The sequence below is a fragment of the Salminus brasiliensis genome, chromosome 18 (genome assembly GCF_030463535.1).
Source record: "Salminus brasiliensis chromosome 18, fSalBra1.hap2, whole genome shotgun sequence".
NCBI lineage: Eukaryota > Metazoa > Chordata > Actinopteri > Characiformes > Bryconidae > Salminus > Salminus brasiliensis.
The window spans coordinates 11,827,546-11,844,038 of record NC_132895.1 but is presented as its reverse complement, the minus strand read 5'-3'; the positions used below and the strand labels follow the sequence as shown (position 1 = coordinate 11,844,038).

At 41.7% G+C, this 16,493-nt stretch overlaps 2 protein-coding genes across 6 annotated transcripts in view; both read left to right on the top strand.

Moving 5' to 3' along the window:
- The window catches only part of specc1lb (sperm antigen with calponin homology and coiled-coil domains 1-like b), a 36,482-nt gene extending 31,582 nt beyond the window's left edge, over nt 1–4,900 (top strand). For all 4 annotated transcript variants that reach the window (XM_072662067.1, XM_072662065.1, XM_072662068.1 and 1 more), the window contains exons 14-16: nt 1,363–1,479; nt 1,583–1,642; nt 2,446–4,900. In XM_072662067.1, the coding sequence (XP_072518168.1) occupies nt 1,363–1,479; nt 1,583–1,642; nt 2,446–2,535 (267 nt within the window). In that variant the 3' untranslated portion in view covers nt 2,536–4,900. The remainder of the gene's footprint in view (nt 1–1,362; nt 1,480–1,582; nt 1,643–2,445) is intronic.
- A 1,026-nt stretch (nt 4,901–5,926) lies between these two features.
- On the top strand, nt 5,927–16,065 carry adora2ab (adenosine A2a receptor b). 2 transcript variants are annotated; one of them, XM_072661708.1, is made up of 3 exons: nt 5,927–6,240; nt 9,018–9,720; nt 13,162–16,065. In XM_072661708.1, exons 2-3 carry the CDS (start codon nt 9,389–9,391, stop codon nt 14,207–14,209), a joined length of 1,380 nt encoding a protein of 459 aa, XP_072517809.1. In that variant the 5' UTR covers nt 5,927–6,240; nt 9,018–9,388; the 3' UTR covers nt 14,210–16,065. The 2 variants fall into 2 exon arrangements, with proteins under 2 accessions (XP_072517809.1, XP_072517810.1); XM_072661709.1 differs by lacking the exon at nt 5,927–6,240 and adding an exon at nt 6,704–6,735.
- The last annotated feature ends 428 nt before the right edge of the window (nt 16,066–16,493 follow it).

Here is a 16,493-nt window from a genome sequence, read left to right as displayed (position 1 = left end):
CTGATGACAAAATTAGTAAAATATTCCTAATATCTTGGTTTAATGAGAGGAAACTGGAATGATGGTGAAGGCTGCTATGCTAAACACACGTTTCTCTGACTCAAAGCTTACCTTTGCTGTTTGGACTGTCGTTGCAGATCTTTGGTCCAAATGTAAACACATCTTGTTCGCATGAAATGTCTCTGGGGTTTATAGCCTAGTTTTGGAACTGTTTACAGGTGTGCGTGTTTATACCGTAAACAAGATGGTCGGTAATATCCAAGTATGAGGTTGGAGGCACCAGTGATAGCATTTCAGCTTGTTGCGGGTTGGTTTGTGTTGATAGATGATTTATTCAAATAACAGAGACTGGCATCCTTGCTGAGCTTGTCTCAGGATGGTTTCCTCCCAATTCTGTAGCTCTGTTGTTTTAAATGCTGCCAAAGAGACAGTACACAGTAAACGCACGTGACTGAGAAAGATCAATATTGACATAAATACCTTCATATAAAAGCTGATATTCTGCACTTTAACTCTTTAATTGCTCTATTTATAGAGATTTTAAGAATTGCCGTAATTCCACAAACCCACAACCAGTTCCAGTAATCTTCTAGATTGTGTGGTTTTTATTTCAGTGCTTTATAAAACACCCTATTAAAACCTAGCGGTAAAACATTGTTATGGCACTGCAATTACCAGCAAACCTATTAGAGGTTGAAATATTTATAATGGGGAAGCTTCCATCCCCCTGAGGCTTCCACTTTACCCGAATTGCACCGATATTCCTGATAGACACGTGAGAGCTATTGGTTAACTAATTGCACTGAACTGCCATGGTCACAACAAAGCCATAAATGGCCTCCGCTGTCTGTTGGTTTCCGCTGTATATGGGTTTGAGCGAGTGTGAGATGTGTGTTGACATTGATAAACGTGTCTGTTGGGCAAACACTCAATGTTGGAGAGAAGAGAAGGTCAGCCTGGCATTCTGAGCTGCTCTGTACAGCCGGGAACCAAGTGCAGATTCTCCTTGACCATCCTGCCCCCCCACAAATACCAGCAGCTTAATGATTTAACCTCTGTTTGAGCTTTTTTATTTTTTTGTCCAGATGCTTGTTTTAACCAAACTTCTCAAAACACATGCCTAACACAGGAACCATTTTCTCCAACTCTGCTAGCTGAAGCCTCAGGAACCACAGCTGAACGGAAGTGATACCAATCTAAAGATCACACCAGCTTTGCCACTAACAAGCAGACATAAGAAAATGTAAAAGGCTCCAAATGGGTGATTCCATCCGAGCAACCGCCATTGGAGGTCCTTTGACCACTAGTATGGGCCAGATTCTGACAAAGGTGGGGGTTGTTTGTTTGTTTTTCCTTCCTCAGAACATTGACATCACCAATTTCAGCAGCAGCTGGAATGACGGTTTGGCCTTCTGTGCAGTTCTCCACACTTACCTACCTGCTCATATCCCTTACCAAGAGCTCAACAGCCAGGACAAGGTCTGATATCTCGTTCTATATACGTCCACACAAATGCAGAAATAATGCTTTTGGATTTTCCACTCATGCATGCTTTCTTTTCCCCCCTCCTCTCCTATCCTAGAGGCGAAATTTCACATTGGCGTTCCAGGCAGCAGAGAGTGTGGGAATTAAGTCTACACTGGTGAGTTCAATGCAAACACTTTAAATGCATCCAAGAGTGTGAGGTCTGATTTTATTACCTCATTACACACTAGGGCTAATAATGGGGAAAGACTAATGATATACCATGCAAACATCACTTTATTACATTTACAAATGTAAATTTCACCTCCACTCCTGAAAAGCAGCAGTTTATCACCTTCAGCTTCTACACTGATGTTACCACAGACAACTATAGTATGAATAGCAGGGGCACGGTCAGGGATTTTGGACCCCATGAAAAGATATTACACTGGGCTGCACAACTAACAATGCTTTTGTAAAATATCCAATGCATTGGACCAAGGCACTATCCGAGGATCACTGGTACCAATCCAGAGTCATACCGCTTGCCATCAGCAATCAGAGTCGGAGAGAGCACAATTGTCCTTGCTCTTTCAGGGGTGGGTGGATAGTCCTTTTCACCCCACATCGATCCTAGTGTGATGTTGGTCAGCACAGCAGTCTGTTAGCTGTTGTGTCGGAGCTGGGGAGCTGCGCTTTTCTCTGGGCGCACTGGCTACCTACCTCACGTGTGTCGGAGGAGATGTGCTAGTCTTCGCCCTCCTTGTATTGGAAGCATTGCTAGTGATTGGGGGGGGGGGGGGGGGGGGGTTAATTGGCCTTTCAAATTGGGTAGAAAAATAACATTGGAATTCTGAGGTACCTGGGTGTACTTTCAAGGCATTAAAAGGTTCAGCTGTTTGTACCCAGCTGTTTTTATCTTTGTCTCTTGCATCTCTGATGGTTGGGTGGTCTCTCTGTCTCTCTCTCTCTCTCTCTCAGGACATTGGTGAAATGGTACACACAGAAAGACCGGACTGGCAGAGTGTGATGACCTATGTCACGTCCATCTACAAGTACTTCGAGACCTGAGTCTTCAGAGTTTGTGGGCGATGGCTGTGTTGGTGCCTGCATGCTGGCAGAGATGCTCCACAGCTTACCTCCACCTCAAGAGTCCCTGAAATTAAGACATTTCAACATGCAGTGGTTTTGCATTTTGTTTCCCTGCATTTCACAGATGCCTCATCTAGCCTTGGGGGCTTTGGGGAGGGGAAGGGGTGGATATGTTGGTTCACCCTTCTCCCAGTGTTCGTCCCAATGAAGAGGATTAAAAGCTTTTTATAAGGACCTTTCACAAAAGCTGTCTTTCAACAGTTTTTTTTTTTTTCTCACATGCTATGTGCTTACACACTCATCACATGCTCACATGTGCTCACAGAAACAGCTGATTGTCTTTGCTCAGTCATTTCCCATTCTCATGCAAGATGTTTTTTTTTTTTCTTCTGTAAAAGCCCAAGGCTGCTATGCAGGTACAGTTTGTGTTCTCCCTATAAGCTATTCCTCCACGTTTGGACAGGCAGCTGTATGTGAACCACATCCATGAACCACATGAATCTTCATTATTCTAGCCATTTGTAACACATTCCGGTTCAGGTTGCCATTTTATAAACCCAATTTGCTAACAGTAGGGTTGTTCAGATGACTAACCTCACCTGTGGTTTGTTTAGTTTCCTTAGCTTTGGACGTAACAGTGCCTTGCCTGTCATATTGATTCCTTGGTAGGCCTATTTATTAGAGAGCGATTCTCACGAGGCTGCCTTTGTCACATGTCCCATTGTGTTGTGTTCACTGTGATTGCATTTGTGTCTTTTATGGGAATCAGTCATATGCCTTTCTTCCATATGATTTACATATCAAACTTGATTGGGCTATGTAAGCTTAATATGTTGTTAAAGACTGTTGTTGGCATTATTAGTGTTATTATTTAAATTTTAATGTTTCACAGTTAAGCACATGCGGTCTGTAACCTCAGAAGTAACTCGCAGGCTCGTGTTTGTTCAAGAGCAGCATTGTCTCTGGACATTTAGCTGAACAAGCTCTTTTTCTTTCATTCTCTTGACATTTCCTCATTTGCCTTTTGACATTCCAGTAGCTGCAGACGTTTGTATGCAAATCTAAGAGTTCCTGGTATCGATGGGGCACAAACCTTCCTCGCTTGGCAACTTTTAAATCCGGAGCTGTTTTATCCCATGTGCTTACTTAGAATCTCACTGCTTCAAAAAAAAAAAAAAGAGAGAGAGAGAGATCTGGCGCACTTGGTGCCTCTGAAGAGCAGAAGTACTGAATGCAATTTATGATTGTAATCAGCACCATGCTGGGATGAACAGACCAAGTGCTTCCTGATTTCTGTAGCCCAATCCTCCTACTGCTCACTTTTCTTACTGGTAATAAAGCACAAAACAAGACTGAATGTTTGTATGCTAAGTTATAATGTGAAACCTTGTCTAAACCCTTGGATATTTCTGAATGCATTATATGGCTCCCCGGTTTGGAGCTTAATCTAAGCTACGCTTCTACACTAACATAATACCCCAGAGAACCATAAACATTGTGAAAGGAAGAATAGGCCTCTAGAGCACAAAGGGTATCCTACACGCTGATGTCTTGCTGCACTGCCTTAAATACTTTTCTAGAAAGGTGTCCCCCCCCCCCCCCCCAAGCTATTTTGCCCCTTCTTTTAGATATATATATATTTTAGGCAGTTAAGAAATGCAATGCAAGAATTTATGCTAAGGCCCATAGCAAGGGATAATGTTGAAATTGTACAATACAGTATTTGAAGTGCATATATTTTTTGAGTCAAATGTCAAGTTATCTTGTTAAAAAGGCACAACCTGTAATTTATTCTAGAAATGGAGTGCTTTCCTGCATTTGGATAATAAAGTAAGAAGTTATCTGATAAATGTATGAATTAGAGAGGTATCATAAAGCTGCTGTTAGTGTCTTAATGTGTTAATAGGCCTACATTATGCTGAAGCTGTTAGCATAAAGCTGGATGTTTAATCTGGTCATGGTGTCAATTTGCCTAATTTGACTAGATGAACAGGCCAATTGTATTATTATTTTTCATCCAATTTCATTCCAATTCCTACAGCCTCCAGTTTTGTGTGTGTGTGTTGTGTTTTTTGCATTTTAAGATTTCACTCACTGGAATACGTTGAAGTATCATTATGCAGTGAACTGGTTTAGTCACACTGGTGTTTAAATTGCCATCGATGTCTATAACACATCGTACCATGACTGTACATTTCTACACTCCTCTAGGACCACTCACTCGAACTCAAACTTCTGGTTGTGTAAAGATCTTCTTGTCAATTAAAGAATTCATATCTGGACTTCTTTCCTTAACGCCCTTCTTAGACGTGTAAGTCTAACACCAAATAAACGATTACTCCGAGCTTGGCTTTTTATGTATCATTTATGCCTTTGATCCTAATCCAGTTTCTAACAGCCCATGAATGGACTGAGGGAAAACAGGACTGCACCCGCCGCCCCACTGCCAAAACACTAACGCTGCTGATGGTCATCAGCCACATCATGGAGTTCCAACACCTTCAAGCACCTTCAAGGTCCAAGCAAACTGAGCTCCCATCAACAACAGTCAATGGTGGCTTCAAGCTGATGATCAGCTTAATGGGCAGCCGATTAAATATGAGAGGGGTTGCTCTTTTGCTCTTTTGCTCAGATGGAACAACTGCAGAAGTTCTTGTGTGTTATCACAGAGGAAAATATGTTTGGTTAGGCGAGGGGGGGGAAACCTGCAACACTAAAGACTAAAGATAATCTTACACTTAGACTAATGTGCGTGGGTGGTTTCAGTGAGGTTTAGGAAGTGAATTGGCTGGTTTGCATCAATGTGGAACTAGCTTTTCTCTACTTTCCTGATGCCTTGTGTCTATTGTATTGCAAAAAGTTTAAACAACAGGATCCTCATGATGTAAAACTCATGCTGCCTCCAGCACTTATTTATTTATTGTGTGCATATCCATTTATAGATTACATCTAGATAGAGTGAGTGACTAAACCTGTTGAAATTTAGCCCAAAAAGTGTGTTTGCATTTGCAGAGGTTTTAAACAATTGTACAAAGTGTTTATCACTATTAATAGTCAAACACTTACACGTTGGCTGGACACGCCCTTGTAAAGAGCCTGTTAGACGACTGCCTAATTCAAGTATACGTGATGAACTGCAACGTGCAAATAATAATTAATCTAATTAGGAGCTCTGGGTCCATAATATGGTCGATAAACGCGATCAAAGTCTCTTCCAGTAGGACCCGCAGAGTCAAAAGGCTAACGACGTGCAAGACCCTCAGATAGGGGTGAAGATGAGTGGGGGGTTGGAAGGAGGGGAGTGGAGAGGAGTGGAGAGGAACTCGAAAAGCAAGAAGAGCGATTTCATAGAGAGACTCAGACACACAGAGCAAGCCCAGCTCCCCCTGCTGCTCTCCTCAGATACAGAATTAGACTCCATTAAACTCAAACACAGCAGGCAGTATTCAGTCATTTTAATAGGCTCTAAGTTGACTTAAGAGACTTCTTTTTTTGTTTGATTTATTTATTTACATGTTTTACGTTTATCAGCTTAACTGTAATACTTTTTTTTTTCTTTTTTTCTTTTTGAGAAGTGAAGCCATTGGGAACAGCATGGGACCTGCTTTCCACACTTTTCTGCAGGCTTGTCCACTCGGATTTTGAACACACAGAGATTTGGCCGCCCTTGAGCCTGAAGGTGAGGTATGTATCACTGGTGCTGGTTCTACTAAATGTCTAAATGATGGTTTCACGTATGAAGTCTTTAAACGTTGTCTCTTTTGTTCATTAAAACGTTTTCAGCGATTAGACCACTCTCCCTTTACCTGCTTATTTAGCTTTTGCTGGAGGATGTGGCATCTCCTCAGTCCACCTTAAACGGTGCAGCAGCTACACCGCGTCTGTACTGGTGCCCGTTTAAGGTGGACCGGACAACTCGAGTAACAAGGCAAACTTTAGGCTCGTCCAAAACGCTTCTCCACGTTCTCGCCACATTTGAAAACACAGTGTTTTCGGCATGTTTTTGCATTACTGAAGCATTAAAAAGTATGAAGGAGGGAAAACCGGTCAGAAAGTGAAGTTAGCTAGCGAGCGCCGCCAGCCGGTCAGCAGCAGGCGCTGCTCCTGCTGGCGCTCTCCTGCGGATCAGCACGTCTCGCATCTCTCAGGTGATCTACAGAGCTGTGGTACAGTACCGAGGTATGTGGGGAGTGTTTACCAGGGTTTTTGTTGGTTGCTTTATCTGGTGTAATTTAGGGGCCTGACTCGAATAGTAAACTTTTTTAAGACTCTGTGTAGACGGTATGGAGGACCGTGCAGTAGCCTGGGCAGGTCATGAGCACTGCTACCCTGTAATATACAAACCTGCCCTGTTAGACCACTCCACTTTTTCCCCTTGTAATATTACACTAAAGTGCACATTTTAAATGTTAACCAGATGTTTTTTATTTATTTACACATTTTAGACTCCTTTTTTTGTTTTTGAGTCCACAAGGATAATGGCTTGCATATTGTAGGTATAGCCTAATGTTCATTATTTGACCTCTATATAGGTCACTGAAAATATTACAGTGTCAGAAAAATGTTTGCATGCATGTTTGGTCGGTTATAGACTTGCTTGAAAGTTTGACTCATTTTATGAGATCAGTTTAATGGTTGTAATTTTATAGACTGGATTTCTAGCATTAGAGAATACAGTTTTAATCCACATCAACAAATCATACTTGTCTAATACCAATATTCAATATATTCATATTTAGGGTCTTTTATTTTTGTTGATTAATGCTACAATTTCCCCCGTTTCTGTTAATCAGTGCTATAATGACTAGTAGGGATGCAGAAATTCAAAATTTGTTGTGTGTGTGTGTGTATACCTGTCAGTAGTGATACTGATGCCAATACACACCTTTTATTATCCAGATATTGGGACTCAATCCATCTGGCATTAAAGTAAATACAATATTTATTTCTGTATAGCTCTAAAATAAGGATTGAATCTGATCACGTCTGTCCTATATAATTAAAACAGAAATCAAGATCATTTGACTCCAGTATTATTGTGCATCCCCAATCAAGCTCTCCATTCAGTCTTCATTAACCTTTATGGGACACTGACCTTTGTGGCAATTCTCTTGAGCCTTCTCTTGTTCCTCTACCCATATGAAGCCCTCATAATATTAATCCAGCCATAGACCTGTTGTCTTACATCCCTTCTTCCTACAGTTAGTTTATATGCATGTAGGGAGATGCATAGTCTGGTGAATAGTGCACCCCACATTTCTGTGTTACAGATCTGCAGAGCAGTTCATGCTGAACACAGCACAGCCAAAAGCATTTCCTCATCCCCTGCCATGTGTTGAACTGCTTAAACTGAGTCTCTGTTGGAAGTGCATCTTCATTATTTCCACTGAGGTACGCCATCTCTCTCTGCTTGAGGGTGAAATGTGGTCACTAGGTTTCCTCCCAGGTGTTGGCACATTAAGTAATTACAACCAGCACGTTAACAGAAACGATCGGAAAGTCCCTTTGAGATGTGCACAAAGCTTGCTGCATGCATGCAGTCGCGCTGAGCTTTCTCAGGAAATTGTGAAAGGCATGGGCTACGCTGTGAGGAGAACTGCCATTCTACTGAACCTGCATGGAAGTAGCTGATATCTCTCACTCAGGGGACTTGACTACTACAGCCGAAGTTGCGCTGTACTATTGCACCATACTATAAAAAGAAAATAATGTCGCTTATCTGATATTAGATTTCTATGACTGAATTGTACAGTCGTTTCCAGTGATTGAGGTATAACAAACTTCTCCTAAAACCCCAAAATAGCTCCTCGCTGCGTTTTCTCTTTTCACAGTCTAGCCTGGACACAAGCCTATCACCATTTCTGTTTGTTTTTCTTTGTACCTTTTTTTTTTTTCCTTATTAAAAGGGTAAAGAGCATTATCACCACCACATGTCACTGCTTTATTAAGACTGGCTCCAGAAATCAAAGAGGGAGGGATGCATATTACAGGAGGTCAGTTATTTGTTATGTTGACATAATTGGGTAATGCACAAAACCACGTGCAGTATTTCATGAGTTATCTCCACAAGAAAAGCTGACTCATTTTAGAGGAGTTTAGGAAAACTTAGCACAGGGCCACGCTAAGCAGACTCATGTGAACGCAGGAACACAAAAGAATACTTGTTCTACGTTGCTTAAGCCAATAATAGCACAATCACTGCAAAGTTCAAACGCACACTTCCTGGAGACCGGAGAGGAAACACAGCCTGGTCTTATGATAAACGGCGGAGTTACAAACATATTTCATGAATATTTGTGAAGGCAGCCTTAAAATAAAACGGTATTGTCGGACTTTTGACAGTCCCGTGTGTCTGTTGTGGGAAAGTGACCTTCTGTTTCGGAGACTGATTGCTTTTTTGACCTAGCGGAGCGGTCAGAGGCTGATCTTCCAGTGTATGATGTGACTGTTATTGTCTGCAGGGTTAGGGACCTCAGAGTGACTTTCTGCTGGAGCTTCTCCAACCCCCTCCCTCCCCCAAATGCCTGTTTGACCGAGACTCAGGAGACCCGGAAAAGAGGGCTGCAAGGGTCAGCAAAGATGCCTGGGAGCCACATCGCAAATACTTTAGGAGGGATAGCAAGACCATCTGGATATTTGCTATTGTGATTCACCAGACAGCACCACACCTTTTCTTCCAGCCTTGGGCTAGCTGCCCTCACACCTGTTTAAAGAGAAAGTTACTCAAAGCAAGAGTGGTGGGTTTCTACCTGCACCTCAGGGCTCTTTGTGGCCCAGCTATGAGTGCTACTGAGCGTTCACACTGGCGGATGACACCCACCACTTGGTCAGCATGGTGAGCAAGGTCTCCGTGATCTACATTGCGCTCGAGCTGCTGATCGCGCTGCTGGCCGTGGCGGGAAATGTGCTGGTCTGCTGGGCTGTATGCCTCAACAGCAACCTGCAAAGCATCACCAACTTTTTCGTGGTGTCCCTGGCCGTGGCCGACATTGCCGTGGGGCTCCTGGCCATCCCCTTTGCCATCACCATCAGCACGGGCTTTTGCAGCAACTTCCACGGCTGCCTGTTCATCGCCTGCTTCGTGCTAGTGCTCACCCAGAGCTCCATCTTCAGCCTGTTCGCCATCGCTGTGGACCGCTACATCGCCATCAAGATCCCACTGAGGTGAGTAAAGATCCTGCAGACATGAGAGCATACTGGATGAACACAGATGATCTTTTATAGGGGTGGGTAACACCACAAAATCTGTTAGAAATAAGGGGATACATCAGATCACATATCGCAGATATCGTCAGTTCAGATACTGGCATATCGGTATCAATGGGTAACAGAGACATAGACTAATTGTTAACTGTTAATAGACCCTTAGATTAGTTGTTCAATCCCAGTCTTCACAAGGAACACATCTAAGGGCTTCATTTACATATAGCAGCAACAGGAAGGGCAACCTCACCATAAACACCGGGGTTGTTTCACTTGAATCGTTATTCAGCTGAAACTGAGCACAGGAGGTGTGAAAAGGTGCTGTCGTTGACCCTGGACTGTGGTACTACACCCTTCAGAGAGTTTTCATGCATGTCTACGCAGAGAACTTGCGTATTTCTTCCACACAAATTTCCAAACATGTTCACAGGTTTGCATGCAGGACTCTCACCCTGCCTCACTAATGTCTGCTCTCTGATATTGGCTGATAATGGACAAAGATCCAATTGTAACTGTGATTGGCTTCATTTCCTATTCAAATACTCTCACCAGCAGAGCAAGAACCTGCTGGGTTTTTAAGCAAACATACAGTGAAAAGCAATTGCTCACAGGCAAAGAAAATACAGTAGAGATGACCCGCAGTCTGCTAAACGAGATATGATGAATAATTGATTCTGTGGTTTTGGTTTTATGTAGTACTATCCCCACGACACAGAGACATTTAACTACCTCAACTGATAAACAGCCAAATTATGATTTACTTTGGCATAGGCTCGCTACCTTAAACAGTACACTTTGGCTTCCTCTGTCTGCAATAACTCATTTTCACCTTGGTGCAACAAGTACACAAACGTTAAAGGGACTGGTGGGTTATTTCTACACAGCACCAGTTATAAATTGGACTGGGCTAGATTTCCCCTAAGCCTCTTAGCACATAGATCATTGTTGAATGGTAGAGCAAGCATTACGTTAAACACTTCTTCTATCAGTTAAGAAGATCTTACAATGCTTTGGGGAAACTGGGCTCTGATTTTTATTTTTTTATTTCTTGTGGTTTGGACAATAGTAAAAGAGTCGAATAGCAAAGTAGCATGGGCGAAATGAGGATGTTTAATAACAGTGAAGCAGAAAGGCTGCACAGGCTTAGGTCTGTGCTAAATGGCCTGTATTTTATTTATTTGTAATCACCAACAAGTGATTTCCATGGAAGATAGCTTGCATAAGCTTTGTGCTGTGTAGAGAAATGAGGCAGGGTTTGACTCATTATGTAGGTCTGTCTGCTCTGCTGGAGTATCTGCAGCAGAAAAGCTCTAACAGGTGCTGATTGCATAAGGGCTGTGGGCTCTATGGTTGGGTGAATGTGGGTATTTGTAGCTCTGGAGCCCCTGTAAGTCTGTCGGCTTTAATGAACCGCTGTCTGCTACTGTCCACTGTGAGTAAGATTTGAGTCCCTGGATTATTTGAACAATTGCCACCAGACCCCCCCCCCCCCCCCCCTTACTAGACGCCACCCGGGAGAAGATACATGCTGCAGAGCTGGATGTTTTATGTGCTGATCAAAATAAAATAGGGCATGGTGATAATGGTGTGATTTCTAACAACTGGCTCTTCCCTTCTATAAACAGCCGGCGTTACAGACACACCTCATTTTAGCTGATAACACATTGAGCATACAATAAACAGCTTAAAATAATGGCCGTCTTTTCATACACGTTATGTTCATCAACAGCTACAACTCGTTTTGTCTTGTAAAATGTGTTTTTTACAAAAAAAAACACACACAGGGCTCGATTTAGAGGATTATGTCATTTGGTCATAAATCTTAAAGAATGGCTGTGGTCTCTTGGGACTGTGAGAGTTGCAGAACAAGTAGGAAATACATCCTTTGCACGTATCCTAGTAGTTTTGTGTATTGTTCAGCTAAATTAGAGTGCCTAGCCCTCAAACAATAGTCTTTCCCCAAATCTGTGGGAGGGATGTTGGCGAGTGTTTGAAAAGAGAAGTTTGTCTTTTGTCGATTCTCAAACTAGGTGTTGCAGAGCTCTGGAGGCCACAGGAAAATGTCAGAAGCTCCTTCACTACTTAGTAAATTTGTCATTGTCCTCATAATCCATGTGCTTTATATACTCTCAGGTTAAATTGAGTGAAATTCTAATTTTCATGGAACAACAAAAAATAAAACCCTGAGATGATCAGTAAAATAATAAAGACAACAATTTAATGAGCAGATTCAAAAATGTGCCAAGCGGTCCTAATTCCCAGCCGTCCAGCACCCATTTAAGTTACCTCTAACATCATAGAACAGTTTACAATCCTGTACCACCTTAAGACCTTAAACATTCTACCAGCATACAGTCTTTACTGATGCATGGTCACATTTCCATAATGTATGTGCCGGACATTTAGCCCTGTGAAATCAACCAGATAACAAATCAGTCATGCTTATGATGTGATGACGCCTTTCCTCCTATTTGAAGATGGATATATCCATGCAAAGATTTACATCCATTTCCGCATTCAAATTGTTCTTTGACGTGTTGTGGTGTTTGATATCATATGCAGATATGTCTAATTCATGACTTGTCTGTATCAAGGGAGTAAATTTACAATTACGTGCGCAGCTAATAAATAATAGGGCTAATGAAGAAAACTAAAACCCCAGAATTATTATCTTATTATTATTATTTTTTTATCTTTATTATTAGAATTATTATATCTTGGTTGGCAATTGAAAATGGTATTTTTGTCACAATTCGATCAGTTTGGGCTGCATTGAAAATTGATGTTGACGTGGTTGAACGACCTTTTATTGTTTAGTTTTTATTTTCCAATTCCAATCCAGTGATGACATTACAGAGAAATCTACACACTCAAAAAAGGAGTTGTCAAGGATTCTTTACTAAAGACAGGACCTACATAGAACCATGACCACTCACTAACTATTTGAATACTTCGCTTAAGGGTTTTTTGTATTGGTGGAAAACATCTTGTAGAAAGATCAATTCAAAACCTTTTCAATATGGTTCTGCATAGAACCCTTTTTACACATAAAACTCTTTACTTACAATGGAGCAAAGGTCCTGGTTCATTAAGTGAAACTAGTGACCGGGGGGCCACAGTACTATTTACTCGCCATCCACAACAGGGTCTTTCGACTATAAACTGCTGTTCTAACTGCTAATGCATTATTTACCTTTTTATCTTCTCATACCACTTGCATAGAAGCGGCACATCATGAACTTCCTCTGTCAGGAAGTTGATTTCATTCTGCAAATCTATAAAAATAAACATGTTTGGTGAGAGAGTTCTGTCCGTATATAACCAAATTAGGAATGCTGTTCAGCTCACAAGATACTGCGTAGTCCTTTGAATTCACTGTGTGTTTGTGTGCTTCTTAATCAGGTATAACAGCCTTGTGACGAGCCAGAGAGCCAAGGGCATCATTGCGGTGTGCTGGATTCTGTCAGTAATCATTGGGCTGACTCCAATGCTGGGCTGGAACATGCGGACCACAAACGCCACCAGCAGCTCTTGTCCCGCTGGCATGACGGAGTGTCTGTTTGAGAAAGTGGTCACTATGGGCTACATGGTTTACTTTAACTTTTTTGGCTGCGTCCTCATGCCGCTGTTAGCCATGCTGGTCATCTACGCGCGGATATTTATGGCCGCCCGACACCAGCTCAGACAGATGAAGCAGAAGTTGTCGCATGGACATTCTCACAGCGACGGCTCCTCGACCCGCTCCACACTTCAGAGGGAAGTCCACGCGGCCAAGTCTCTGGCCATAATAGTGGGCCTCTTCGCCCTGTGCTGGCTGCCTTTGCACATAATCAACTGCTTTACACTGTTTTGTCCCAAATGCGCCCGCCCCCCGGTCTGGATCATGTACCTGGCCATCATCCTTTCACACGCCAACTCTGTGGTGAACCCCTTCATATATGCCTACCGTATCCGAGACTTCAGGCACACGTTTCGCAGGATCATTCGGCAGCACTTTCTCGGACAGCGGGACAGGCTGCGCAGCAGAAGCACAGCTGCTGGAAACTTCACTACCTCCATTGGGATTAGTGTCGTGGATTCCTCATTTGCCGCTGTTACTAATGGCAACATGCTGAACCACAGTCAACCCAAGCACAGTCCCATTCTAGGTAATGACCATGAAATGTTCAAGGAAATGCATTCCACGGGTAACCAGTGGAGGCCAAGGTCAGGCCTCTCGGATACAGAACATGGCTCCAATGGACTTCACTCGGTGGAGCATGCCCTTTCTGCCCAGTCGAAGAAGCTTTGCTCGCTGGGTTCCTCTGATCAGACTGGTGGAGAGCTGTCCACTTTAAAAAGGAACTCCGAAATCATGGTGGTGAAGGACTGTAGTATTGTCGCCAATGTCAATTTCTGCTCTCTCGCCACAAGGACAAATCACTCCATTGAGCTCACCGAGGTGTCATGACACGCTCTTGTATGTTTAACCGGTGGTCCAGTAATGTTGTATGTTAGCTAAGCTAAACAAACATATAGTCTCATTTGACCTACGCTCAGCCTACACATCTGACTGGGTTGCTGACTTTCCCAAATCGGAATGTCACTGTTGTTGAAGTAAGGGTGACCTAATTCTCGGAAGTGTCTGGAGCCGGATATAGCAAAGGCATGTGTACCTGCTCTATGTCTGTGGGAACTGAGTGAACATGGCCATTAAATTCCAATACATCCCGACTGTGGAGCTCTTTGGTGGAGTGAATACAGCACCAACATCGCACACAAACAGAACCCTATCGGTGCACCTAAAGGGAAATTAACACTGATTTTTACAAAGGTTTTGTAGTTTAATGGTTAAGAAGTCATGTAAAGTGATTTTATGTGAAATACTCAATTCCAGAGAAACTTGCAGAGACTAAAACATAAAGGTGTTGATTGGAACAAGATGACCTCAGAGTTTAATGCCTCTAAAAGCAACACCACAGCATACAGATATGCTGCCTGATGTCCGATACATTGTTTAATATTATGACTTTTTGTTTGTTTTTTAGGTTTTTTAGGTTTTTGTAATTTAATGTAATTTTTAAAATGACAAAGCAGTTTAAAGTTGGCCAGATAGCTGAAGCCCTATGTTGAAGATTGTCTAATAGGAATGTCCCTCAGCTATTTTATTCTTGCACAGACTTTACTTTGAGCTTACAATGTCAGGCTAAACTGACAAATACTGCTTTGTGGTGTACTCTTTTGGTTTCCTTCGCCAACAAAAGGTCTGTCTAGTGTCTGTACTATATACCACTTTTCATCCAAACCCTTTGAATTACTTTGTTTACATCTTATCCAGAATTAAAAAGTGTGTTTGTAAGCATTGTACTGTAACTTTTTAAATATATTTATTAAAATTAATACTTTTAAAATAAAAGTGCCAGAAAGAAAGTATTTGGACCGATACCATGAAAGAACCACTTCTAAACCACTCTGTTATGATTGAAGGTTTCAGTCTGTGTTTTTTTTTAAAGAGCTTATTACTTTTTGTAAATGACTGTGGTGAATATTAGCATTTTATTTGACACATAATGCAGTGGTTAGGGATGCAAAATGATATATGAGTCATTGCAGAAAATGATCACCATTTGACCAGTAGATTTAAATCTACCTGGGAAAAATGTCATATTTCCCAGGAATGCTAATCCAAGTAGACATAACCTCATTTTCAGCCATTTATATATGTTTATCAGCATTGATTGGTATGAACATGGAAATATTCTATATTTGCATTGACCCACAGTTCTCTTAACAGTACATCCCTAGTAGAAGCTATCCATCCCAATGAAAGTTATTTTTTGTTTGTTTGGTTTTTTTTGTACCGTTCAAGAACTACCTAGGCACCTTTTAATTTTAGGATTGTAGTCGAACTAAAATGCAAATAAGGCAAGGTTCCCTGGTTAATTGACAGTTCTGTGAAATACTTAATCCATTTATTCACCAAAAACAATGAACAGCTTTATTTTTATGTGCCTTTAATGGGAATTTTAACTGTATGTGGTGCAGTTCAGCCTCTCAGACATTCTTTGCCCTACCAGTAACACAGTACTGTTGGATATTTCAGCAGTCACTGAAATATGGTCATGCACATGCTCCTTCAACATACTGCTTGGATAAAACCTCTGGAATGTCGTCTTCTTTGCGCAGAGCTTCAGTAGGTCTACTCTACTGATGCATGTTTCATAGTTCTGATTTTTACTCAATAAAAACAAACCTCAAACAAAAAACTTGATGGATACTGCACCTGTATCTCATGTGGTATCCATATCTTACCAAATTTGTCATACGAAAAGCTTGTATCTCCATTTCTTCATGTATTTTTTTTTATTTTTTTTCTATTACCAAAATTTGGAATAAAACCATTTAATGTTTCTGTTGCAAGTTAAGAAGTTTTTTCCCTTCTTTTTTAAGTTTGCCATTTTGGAGATACAAGGTTTTTGGTTGATGGTGACAATGGGTGCGTCCCAATGGCATACTAATTAGTAATACTAACTAGTTTCTGAGGATGCGGTAACATAGATCGCCTTGTCAAAACTGAACATACGCAAATATCCATGATGCATATTTAGAACTGGTTGGTTTTTGAGTGTGGTTTACAGGGGACACTGGTATCCCACATTGCAATGTGACACAAAGGGAGAAGCTACTCAGTGCAAGTGCGGCGGCACATGATGTATGTTGGCATAGCAACTCTCCATCACCTCCTGTTGGTACAA

Bases quoted from the DNA above. Each gene is read 5' to 3' on its own strand.
- adora2ab (XM_072661708.1), top strand. From the start codon at position 9,389: ATGGTGAGCAAGGTCTCCGTGATCTACATTGCGCTCGAGCTGCTGATC. The intron at 9,721-13,161 runs GTGAGTAAAGAT...CTTCTTAATCAG, and splicing joins GCCATCAAGATCCCACTGAG to GTATAACAGCCTTGTGACGA.